The sequence below is a fragment of the Suricata suricatta genome, chromosome 5 (genome assembly GCF_006229205.1).
Source record: "Suricata suricatta isolate VVHF042 chromosome 5, meerkat_22Aug2017_6uvM2_HiC, whole genome shotgun sequence".
NCBI classification, from domain to species: Eukaryota; Metazoa; Chordata; class Mammalia; order Carnivora; family Herpestidae; genus Suricata; species Suricata suricatta.
Window position 1 is genome coordinate 66749749 of NC_043704.1, and position 12417 is coordinate 66762165.

General features: G+C 31.7%; 1 protein-coding gene and 1 long non-coding RNA gene across 2 annotated transcripts in view; one reads left to right on the forward strand and one right to left on the reverse strand.

Annotated features, from left to right (window-relative positions):
* The window catches only part of STXBP5L (syntaxin binding protein 5 like), a 361836-nt gene that overhangs the window by 265788 nt on the left and 83631 nt on the right, over nucleotides 1-12417 (forward strand). Inside the window, exons 20-21 of the mRNA XM_029939407.1 lie at nucleotides 3690-3841; nucleotides 5858-5929. Coding sequence (XP_029795267.1) covers nucleotides 3690-3841; nucleotides 5858-5929 — 224 coding nt within the window. The remainder of the gene's footprint in view (nucleotides 1-3689; nucleotides 3842-5857; nucleotides 5930-12417) is intronic.
* Nucleotides 1-12417, reverse strand: part of LOC115291790 — a 91357-nt gene that overhangs the window by 9577 nt on the left and 69363 nt on the right. The window lies entirely within an intron of this gene.

Sequence of the window (12417 nt, forward strand, 5' to 3'; positions counted from 1 at the left end):
ACAAAAATGTGTTTATACATCCACCATTTGATGGAAATTTCAGTTGTCTCCATTTTGGGGCTTTCATGAATAAATTTGCTATTAATGTTCAAGTACAAGTCTTTGTGTAATATTTGTTTACATTTTCTTCGTTAAGAAAGAATAGAATTACTGGGTCATATGGTGAGTTTAGTTGACCCTTGAATAGCACAAGTTTGAATTGCATGGGTCCACTCATACATGGATTTTTTTCAATACAATAATTTAAATATATTTTCCCTTCCTTATCATTTTCTTAGTAACATTTTTTCTTTACTTTATTGTAAAAATAAAATATATATTACACAATATATGTGTTCATCGACTGTGTTACCAGTAAGGTTACCAGTCAACTGTAGGCTATTAATAGTTAAGTTTGGTTGGAGTTAAAAGTTATACATGGATTTTTGACTGTGTGAGGGTAGGTGCCTTTAAATCCTGTGCTGTGGAAGAGTTAATTATATGTTTATAAGATAAACTATTTTTTAAAGAAGTTGTATTATTTGTATTTCCAAAAACAATGTATTAGATTTTCAGTTTTTCCACATGGTTGTCAATGCTTGACATTACCAATCGTTTTAATTCTATCTACTCTGGTAGAATAAGTGATTTTAATTTACATATTCCTGGTGACAAATGATGCTTGGCATCCTTAAGTGCCTATTTCACATTTCTACATTTTGTTTGGTGAACTATTTCTTCAAATCTTTTGCCTATTTTTGGAAATCAAATTTGTCTTATTTAGTTAATCTTTCTATACTATGGATGGTAAAACTTTAAGACTCAATTTTTTACTTAAAAATATCTAATTATTTCACATCAGTTATTGAAGGGTATCTTTCCTCTGAATTCCTTATAGCACTTTTGTCACATATCAGTTGACCATTTATGTGTGAGGTTGTTTATGGCCACTCTTGTTTCATTAAAATTTAATTTTATATTTTACTTTAATACCAGCCTGCCTTGGTTCCTGTAACTCTAGAGTATGTTTTTCTCCACCTTCTTAAATATCTGGAGTATATATTTTTAAGCATTTTTAATATGTTTGCTACTTTTATCACTTATTTCATTTCTAGGTATGTTTCTGTTGATTTATTTTTCCCCTCAGTTTATCAGTCATGGTTTTTGAATTCCTGAAATGCCTGCTATTTTTTTTTATATATTATTTTGTTGGATTCTCTTTAATAGTGTTGGTTATTTTTCTGGAAGGCAATTATGTTACTTAGAATAATATTTCTAAGATTTTTTAAAGGTGGAATTCGGAAGAGCTATTACTTTATGGCTAAATGTGTCCCCACTGCTAAAGTGATACTACTATATCTGCTTCTTTTTTTGTCTGTTAGGAGAACTCAGCAGTTTGGCTGATAGTAACATGAAATATTCTCAGCCTTTTTAGAACTTTGGGAATTGATCAGCTTTATCTTTTTAGTGGTTCTTCCCAAGCGTGGGGATGTTTCTTCACATGGATGCTCTAGAGAACCATTCTATAGATCTGTGATGTACTCTCCCTGTGCAGTTCTCTTTCCTCTAGTATTTAACCCCATAAATTCCAGCTGCTCTTATAACATCTGACTCTGATCTATTCCTCCTCAATTCACTGTGACCACTGATGTCTCTGGGTGTGTTAGTTTCCTGTGCTAGTCTAGCCTGGGAAGTCTCTCCTCCATTCACTAAGTTAGAACACTTAGTTTAAATTAGAGTACCCAGTGCCTGTATTGAAATATTCTAAAATGTGGTGATGATTACACAATTCTAAATATATTTAACTAATAAGAACAAATATATTAAAAACCACGTAACTGTACACCTTATTTAAATTAGTGAATTTTATAAGTATATGAAATCTATCTCCATAAAACTGTAAACATAAAACAAAACAGAAAAGGAATACCTAGGCAAAGTTTACTTTGATTGTTATCCTTCTCATCCTATGTTGCCTGGTTGGACATTATATGCAAACTGTCTCTTAATATATTTTGTACAGTTTTTTCTATAAGTGAGATTAAATCCAGTATTCTTACTGACTTTTCGACAACCTTGCCTGACCTCCCCAACCCAAAAGTATAACTTTCTAGTATTCTTATTTTTAATTTAAAGAGAAAAATAATCATTCTGGTTGATGTAATACATTCTACTTTCCTATTTTTTTTGTCAGTATTGAATTTAGAACTCTATTATACCAGTACAAGTTTCGAGGCATTAACTTGCTATATAGTATCTAATATGTATAATATTGCATTTACTTATAATATTAGGATCAATTCTACATATGTATGCACAAATTTTAAATTACTTTAATAATAATTTTCTGATTTTGGTGCTCATAAAAGCCCTGAGAAGTCGATAAATCTAGTATTATGTTTCTCATTATAAAGTAAAGAAACTAAAGCCTGACAAAATTCATTAATTTTTTCAAGGTCACATACCTTGTAAATGATAGAGATGGAATCTGCTGACTTAAAAATAATTTTTTTTATGTTTATTTTTGAGAGAGAGACAGAGGTGAGTGGGAGGGGGGAGCTGTGAGAGAGGGAGACACAGAATCTGAAGTAGGCTCCAGGCGTTGAGATGTCAGCACAGAGCCTAACACAAGGCTCAAACTCAAGAACCATGAGATCATGTCGACGCTTAGCCAACTGAGGTACTCAGGCACCCCTCTGTTGACTTTTATAACAATATATTTTTTTTAGTTTCCAAAAATATGTCATAACATTAACATAACATTACAATTGTTTAGCTATAAGGTATGTTGTAAGTTGAGAAAAAGAGAATTTGTGTAAGCCTAATAGTAAGGCTGACCAAAATGCTTGCTTAGTATTAAGAGCTGTTTTAATTTCTCAGGAGAAATAAAAAACTATTCAAGTGGTGTTTGTCTTTTAATAAATAGGACAAAAAATAGTAAGTAAGACAAAATAAAAAACATAAATTTTTAAATTTTTGTGAACGAAAATTATCTTTATATCTACTATGGTGTCAAAACATTAAATATAGATAGTTAATTTTTATGTAAAATTTTGTGTTAAATATTTACCATTTAAGAAGAGAAATAATTTAGGGGAACATGGATGGATCAGTCTGCTAAGCATCCAACTTTGGCTCAGGTCATGATCTCGTGGTCCCTGAGTTTGAGCCCGCATCAGTCTCTGGCTGACAGCTCAGAGCCTGGAGGCTGCTTCTGTTTCTCCCCTTTTGGCTGTGCCCGGCCCCTGCTCGTGCTCTTTCTCTCTCTCAAAAATAAATATTTAAAAAAATTTTTAGAAAGAAGAGAAATAATTTGGAGCTTAATAATTATAATTTTATTTTTAAAAGGCATCTAATTACATACCTAAGTATCTATAGCTATTAAAGTATGCCCTTTCTTGATCTATTTCCCCATTACATAGCAAAAATATTTTATGTGATTCTACTATAAAAACATAAAACCAAGTTAAAGAGCAGATTGGGCAATCACTACTTAAATAATAAAATTGATGATAAAATATGACTGTATCATATGGCTTTTATACAAGATCACTCCATCCTGTGTAAAGGCATGGTGTCCTTCCTGACATTACACTAATCGCAACCTTACCTCCTTAGCCCTTAGGCATTACTTTCCAATTATGTTTAATTCAGAGATAATAATAATGATTACTGTGATACATTCTAGCTGCATATTTTTTTTCTCTCAGAGTTGCATTTGGGAACTGCAATGGGTTGGCTGTGGTGGATTTTATACAGAAGACAGTACTGTTAAGCATGGGGACCATTGACCTATATAGATCAAGTGACCTATACCAACGTCAACCACGGTCTCCTCGAAAAAACAAGCAGTTCATTGCAGGTAGGAGATAAAACAAAATGGTTATGAACTTGATTAGCTCATCTATTTTCTTACCTTAGATTTCTTATCTTTCTTCTGTGATGCTATTCAAATGCATGGTAATATGAAGTCAACATAACTTATAATACTATGTAAATAAAGTTGGGCAGAAACATAGTGATAATCTTTGAAAGGATAAAGGAAGTGTTTAAACTTCAGTATGATGCCAAAGTTAGGAAACATCTCAAGTTTCTTAGGTTGAATTCCTAAGAAATAACAGAAAATAACTTATTACATAAGTGCTATGAAAATCAGGCTCTGTAGTTGAAAAAATTATTGCAATACTTGTGTTTTAACAGGATAATTTTCTTTTCATATTTTCTAATATTTAAAAATATAATTTTAAGTATTTCACTATTAAGTGTTTAAATTCCATATTCTAGCTGTCACCTTTCTTTATTGGATGGTGATTTTTTTTGGAGGTGTTTTCACAAATGCAATAAACATTACTAATTAGCATTTTAAAGTGCTATTGAAAGAAACATTTTGCTTGACTGGACCAATAAATTTGTATAACTATAAAAGAAAGATATATAAGGTTAATTAATATATAAACAGAAATACTTCCTATATAATGCCAGTTTTGGTATGCCAAAATATCCAAAGTTTATTAAAACTTCAGTACTTATTCAAATATTCGGTTTTATAAACACTGACAAAATTTTGCATATTTTCTGTCCACTGACATAGTTGATAAAAAAAATCAGTGAGCTCAAAGATTTGCAGATGGAAATACATTTAAAGTATTACATGTTTAGTTCTTTTAGATTTGGGTTTTTTTAAATAATCAATTGACTTTTAAAAATCAGTTGATTATTATTTTATTAAATATACTCATGTAAAGAATATTTTAAAATTAAAGGAGAACATTATGATAGGTGTTATTTACTAAATAGCAAATGTGTCAAATTTAACATCCAAATGTTATAATAAAAAGAAGTTTCCTTTTAGACTAATGAAAAATCGACTTGACATACTGGAACTGTTCCCTTCATTAATTTTTTTTAAATGAACCTCTACCCTTTCCACATTGCTAATATAGACCCTTTCCAGGAGCACAAAAGTTCTTCCTCAGAACAGAGAAGTCTCTTTGTTTCCTATTAGTGATCTCAGCTTTTAGCAATATTTTAGGAATGCTGGAAATTTCAAATCCTATAAGTTCTGCCTCTATCTTTTCTGGCTTTTGGAAGGAAGGCAGAATAAGAGATTGTGCATGCATGTGCCATAAGATTACTTTATGATTGGGAAAGAGAAGGTTGATTATTGAAAGTTTATGGACTCTAGAGTAGGAAGATATTAGGGAATAAGAGGCAATATTTGCATACTGAAATCACAAATTGAATTAAAAAAACTGTGGATCCTATGACAGTATACAAGTTACTTACTCAATTTATACAGTGGTATGAGAAGGTGTATATTGTGACAAATGTAATGTAATGTAATGGTTACTTATTTTAAACTTATTGAGACTCAATTATGATTAAAGCTTGGAATTTTGATGACTTTAAAATCTAGAAAAACTGATGAAGTCATAAACTTTGTTTTCCTGTTCGGTGTGTAAAACGACTACAATGAATATTCACTTTATATTATAAAAATAAAATACCAAAGACTAAAATCCCTAAATTCTCATTTTAATATTGAAGATTGAAGACAACCATTTTGATTTTTATGAGGTAACATATTATTTACATGTGAAATAAGTTTACTACATAAAAATCATATGACAAATCTATTCTTATATTTGATTAAATAAAATTACTACAGCACTCTCATCATTCATCTATCACCTCTTACTTTCTAATTGATTTATTTTTTTTTAATATCTCCTTTCTAATTTGATTACCTAAAATTGCTGCAATTTCTTCATCTTGGCTGTTCTAGATTCTGGTATGATATCACTTCCTTTCACTTTAGACTATTTTTCTCTCTTTCCTCTGCCTGCTGCTGATGCTGATGTTCTGGCATGTTCCAAAGACAACTTTTGCATGCGTGGCCTGTCTAACTTTTACCCTGATTTAACGAAACGGATCCGTACTTCCTATCAGAGTAAGTTCTATAAAGGTTAGGCAAATAGCTTTTCTAAGTTTTAATGCTTGATTTAAACCCATACATCTGTGCTTAGTAATGTGTTTTTTAAAACACATTCAGCATGCATGCAAATTTTTGTTTTGTTATGGAAATGCAACCTGGTAATTTTGATAATTATATAAATACTTCAAATACCTAATGTCATATATCCATTTATTCACATCCATTTTTTCAGTGTTTATTACAAACCATGCAGACCACATTCTGTTAATTCAAGAGTCACTGTCCTTTGTTTTGAAGAGGAAGAGCCATGGTGCCCTAATAAATAGTAAAACTAACAATGCCAGTATCAATAATAATTGAATATTTTCTTGTTTTGGAAACCCTGTGCCTTTGGTCATTTTTTAAAGTATTATAACAAGGGCTATAATATTTTCTTTTTCTAAGTAATTTGATTTCTTAGAGTTAGCTAACTTTCCTAGTTTCTGATGCTTTTTATTAAAATAGAAAACACAAACACACTGTGAAGTTGGGAAATTAAAGTCACAAACTAAAAAGCCAATAATATTAACATTTACCATGGTAGAAAATACAAATTTGAAGAAGGTGGAGTAAACAGTTCTAAAAACTAGTGCAGAAAGAATGGAGAATGAGGGTATGATTGGAGGTGGAGATAATACCAGTGATATTAGCGGTGAACATTTCATTGACAAGAGGATGTTTACAATATTTTGATCAATGTCATGCTAAAAAAGAAGGTTGCTTAATAATATATATGATGGCTTCATGTTTGTATAAAATATGCATATACATGTATTACACACATATTGTTGGTATTTTGAATTTCTTCAGACCTCGTCTCAGCAGTTTGTAGATGATTAATTGGATCACGTCATTAATAACAACCTAAAATATTGTCTTCCTCTAACTAAAGGATTTCAATTCCGATGAAATCCTTAAAATTTTTCTGGGAAATGCCCATAGGGTGACTTACTTTTCATCATAAGAGTTCTACAGTTTTCTATTCTAGTAGAACACCCACTTTTTAGATGTTTTTCACTGCCTTTACTCCTGGTGACTTGTGATAGAACACTGATATCTCTGTTGGATTCTGCTGCTCCTAAAACAAAAGCCAATTAAGTATTCTAATATTTCTTGACACATGAAAATCATATAAAATTTCAGTTCCCATAAATAAAGCTTTATTGGAATGCAACTAAAATCACAATTTACGTATTGTCTATGGCTGCATCCACACTGCAATGGCAGAGTTGAGCAGTTGCAGCAGAAACCATATGGCTCATGATTTTCAAAATATCTACTATCTTGCTCTGTATATAAAAAATTAGCTGACTCTTACCCTAATACTATTCTTTCACACTCACTCCCTGCCACATAAAATGTTTCAGCCAAAACTTTTCCTGTAAAAAGTCCCCATGTGGTTTAACACATGTACTGGAGCTTCTGTATTCCAGTTAACCTTCTCAGAGTTGGATTCCCTCAAGATTGTCTGTGTGCATGTGAGAGAGAGATAGAGACAGAAAAACAGAGAATTCATCCATCTATATAGATAAAAAAGGTTTATAAATATGAGATTGTGGCTTTTACACATCTCTTCTTTTAGTTTTAATGTATTCTCTGATATGTCTATAATAAAAATGCAATACTTTTATAGTAAAAAGAGAAATTGTATGCTGAGGATAAGAATCAGGAGCAGGCTCTCAATCATGACTATACGGTATCAACCACAATATAGAGGTTAATGATGTTCTGAGACACGCTCCCTTATTCTGACCCTTCAGTAATCTTATACAGCCTTCAGATTTAAAGAGCAAAGATTTCAAATCTTCATTCAGGATACTCTAAAATAGAATTCCTATCCACATTTTCAAATGAAATTTCTACTACTCTTCTATAGAAACACTCCCCATAAGCCAAGTGTATCTATCTTGCTACCCTTATAATTTGTTCATATCGTCCCCTCTCTGGAAATGCTCTGCTCAGATTTTACTTCCTATTGTAAACCTTTCCTGCTGCCGTCAGACTCCTGTTGTGCCAATTCATTTAAATGCCTACAGCGCCTATAATGTATAAGCTTGGACATGGTAGTATGTGAACCAGGTGGTACTTAGTGTAGATTCATTTGTATTTTATTTATTTTTATGCATATGCTCTACCTTTCCAAATGCATGGGAAGAACGTGAAGAGTGTATCTAAAATTCTTCCTGCTCTCTATACCTAGCACAAATATGTGCTCAGTAATTAAATGATGATGGTAGTAAGATAGAGCATGATATCAGGCTCTTTTTGCTCAAATGAACAGCCAAGGGATTTTTCAAATTTGACAAGTGAGAGCAGAAATAGCTTCTGTAGTTATGGGCTCACTAGAATTTTGCAAAACAAATCATAGTTTCTTCTGAACAAAGATCTGAAGTGTCAAGACAGAAGTAAAATCAAATCCTTAGAAGGCCATTAAGAGATCTTCCATGTCTCCACCAGTGAGCTCCCTAAGAATTCAGACAAGTCATGGAAGTTGAAATCAAATTTCTTTAACGTCTTCTCTTGATAATCAACATCATATATTTTGATATGAGGCTGATCAATGACTTGAAGGTATATCTTGGAAAATACTTTTAAAAATAAATTTTATGAAAATTTGCTTTTAATTTATTGGATCATATAACTTGGTTATAATTCTATGGTTCCATTTTATTAAAATAGAGACTATTTGGCCTTTTTATGAATTATGTCCTAGCTTTCAGGAAAGCATATCTGCATTGTCCCTATTTGGGAATACTTAACTTCCATTGAGTGTCTATTCTATTCTGGGATTGTGCTCAGCAATTTGACTCATAGTTATATTATATTTAATGGTCATTGCAACCCTTTATGCCAGATAGGTATTCATCTGTATAAAATGAAGACAAAAGATATTAAAATAGTTTCTCAAAGTTACAATGAGTGGGAATTAGGCCTATCTGATGCAAAAACAGACATCCTATGCTTTCCATTATATTATTCAGTGTCTCTAAGTGTCTCAAAGTTTCAGGGTCACTGGAAATCAGTTCCATTATACGATATTCAGAAACCATTCCCCTCCCCCCCCGTTTTTACCCACAATCAATGAATATATTCAAAAACAAAATAATTTAAAATCATTTTTCACAATTGAGGAGATTGGACAAAGTACTTTCTGAAGTCAGTTTTTATCTTTTATATTTTATTATTATATGTTATATTTTATTACATCTCAAAGTGATCAACATTCTATTTTGAATTTTATACTTTCCATTTCTAGAGAAACACTTTGATTCCAATCTTTCCCTAGGCTATTTCACTGATCATTTTGTAAAATAATTCAGGTTCCAAGGAACTGCCTACCCTAAATCTTTATTACTATGGTTCAAAGGAAACCTTTGTATTTGACAGATTATGATTCATGAAACCAGTGAAATGATTTGCAAAGAGCAGCAGGCATAGGGGTCAGAGGTTTATATCAAGTTCTACTTTTTCTACTTAAGAAATACTCTTACATCCATTATCTGTGGCTAGTCATTTAAGTTCTCGGAGTTTCTTTTTTCTCATATATAAAGTAAAAATTATAATCCCTTAACTCCCTCAAAGATTCATGGAACTTTTCTTGGTTAAATAGTAGACATTATTATTTAAATAAAAGATGAAACCAAGCCACAGAGAGGTTAAATATCGTTTCCATAATAATAGTTGGCCTATGGAATGACTTACATCCAGTCAGCTGCCTCATCATCTAGTGCTCTTTTTACTTGTGAAAAGACAGAAGTTTTGCTAGTAAGGAAATAACAGTGTGCTGTTTGAACCAAGAAGTTGAGAAATAGGCTTAATGTAGAACACTGTCAGACAAATTTGCTTGTGCATCAACTTTTAGTTATGCAATGGAAGATCTTTTAAAAAGTCTCAAATCTATCTATAAACATTTTCCTACTCTCACTGCACATTTTTTTCAGATTGTGGGGAATTGTAACAGATCCTGTGACCACAAATAGAAACATAAAGAAAAATGGAAAGAAGATAAGAATAAAAGAGAACTAGCAAAGAGAGGCACATAAATGTAAAACAAAAATGAACTTGAGAACATTAAAAAATGGAAGAATAAAACAATAAGAAAGGAAAAATGCCTCAAGGAACAAAAATGAGCAAAAATTATCGTAAATAATAAATGGGAAGAGTTCATTTATTCAAAAAAATAATAAGCATCTTCTGTGTCAAACATTTTTCTAGGCACTAGATATACAATGATGAGTGAAATAATTATGGTCTCTTTCCTGTTTAAAATAGAAAACATGTAAGGAATCCATAGATATACTGTTATAATTGAAAAAAAGCAAAGCCATTAATGAGAAAAGTGAGATAAGGGGGAAAAAGACCTATTTTTGAGAATATTATGAGAGAAGGGCCTATCTGAGGAGGAAATACTTAAGTGAAATTGTGTGAGATAAGAAGAAAGCAGACAATGCCTTGGACTTACACTTCAGACCAAAATAGAGAAATAAACCAAATTAATCTCTTGCCTAAAATAAACAAACAAACAAAATAGATATAATAAATGAAACCATGGCTTTTTTTAAGATGCAGGGAATCAGGCAAAGAAATACAGTAATTTCTGAAAATGGGAAACAAAAGAAGTGAACCCCTTCACCACATACGTTTCCTGACCTGAGAGTTTATAGACTCTTTATAGCAGCAAAAATGGAGGGGAAATCAGTTGACTCCCTAAGTTGATGAGATGGGGATAAGAAACCAGGAAAACCGGAACGACTACAGTTTACAAAGAGGATCCCAGATATCTATAGTTTCCTCCTCACCAAAGTACTGATCAACACATACTATGATGAAACTAACCAGGAATACATAAAGGGCCATCTGAAGGGATTAAAGGAAACAGTGCCTATTCCCAGCAGCCAGACTGGAATAAACTTTGAATTTACATCTACTTCTAGTTAGTTAACAATGTAATAGAGATTCTAGTGAGTGTAGTCAGGCAGGAAATAAAGTTTTCTAAATTGGAAAAGTCATCTTTTCATAGATAACATTATTATTCATTAAAAAAATCTAAAGTCTACAGAGAGCTACTAGAAATAATAAGTGAGTTTAATGAAGTACAGGCCATAAGGTCAATGTATGAAATCAATTTTAAGGGCACCTGGGTGGCTTCGTTGGTTGAGCATCCGGCTTCGGCTCAGGTCATGATCTCACGGATCATGGGTTTGAGCCCCGCATCGAGCTCTGTGTGACAGCTAGCTCAGAGCCTGGAGCCTGCTTCGGATTCTGTGTCTCCCTCTCTCTGACCCTCTCCTGCTCGCGCTGTCTCTCTCTGTCTCTCAAAAGTAAATAAAATTAAAAAAACATGAAATCAATTTTATTTCTATCTACCCACAACAATCTGAAATTGAAATTTGAAGATACCATTTATAATGGCATCAAAAATATGAAACAGCCATAAGTAAGACAACAGAGGTGAAAGACCCACAGATTGAAAACCTGAAAACATTGCTGAGAGAAGTTAAAGAATACTCTTCCAAAATGAAGAATTACACTATGTTCACATTTCACAAGACTGAGTATTAAGATCTCATTTCTCCCCAAATTGATTTGTAATTTGATACAATTCCAATAAAAATCTAGCAGACTTTTAATAGAAATTGACAAACTGATTCTAGAATCCCTACAGATAAGCAAAAGATTTAGGCCCAAAAAAGCTTTTCACAAAAGAAAAATGTTGGAAAACCAACACTACCTGATTGAGACTTTTTTAAAAAATTAGTATTATTGAATAGTTTAATGTTGGTCCAAACACAAGTAGATCAATGGAACTTAACATATTTCAGAAATATACACACAAATATATTTGGAAAACTAATTTTTGACAAAGGTGCAAAGGCAATTAAGTAGAAAAAGGATTGTTTTGCCTACAAACTGAATATTAAATCCTATTAAATTGAATATCCTTGTGTAAAAAAATTAACTTTGATCCATACATTGTGACAAATTTTTAAAAAATTAATTTGTAAATAATTAACCTTAATATAAAACCTAAAATTATAAATCTAGGAAAAGAGGAGATTTTCATGATAGTGGGTTAGGCAAAAGTTTTCTAAATAACATACAAATAACATGCTTCACATTAGAACATGTGACTATAGGATTTCTTCAAAAATAAAAATTTCTGTTCTTCACAAGATAATGTTATGAGATTGAAAAATTAAGCCACAGACTAAGAGAAAACATTTACAAAGTATATATCCTTTAAGGGATTTGTATGTAGAATATATTTTTGCATGGACCTCAAGCATATTGTAGTATAGAGGTGGAATTTAAGGAAAGGTATTAAGCAGGCTGTGTTGTAGCCTATGAACAAGTAATATATTGTATCATTTATCTTGAATGTATCATAGATAAGCTGCTATATAATGATTGCCACTTCAGATAGCTGTGAAATTAGGTGATTAACTAGTTGTTACTTAACCTTC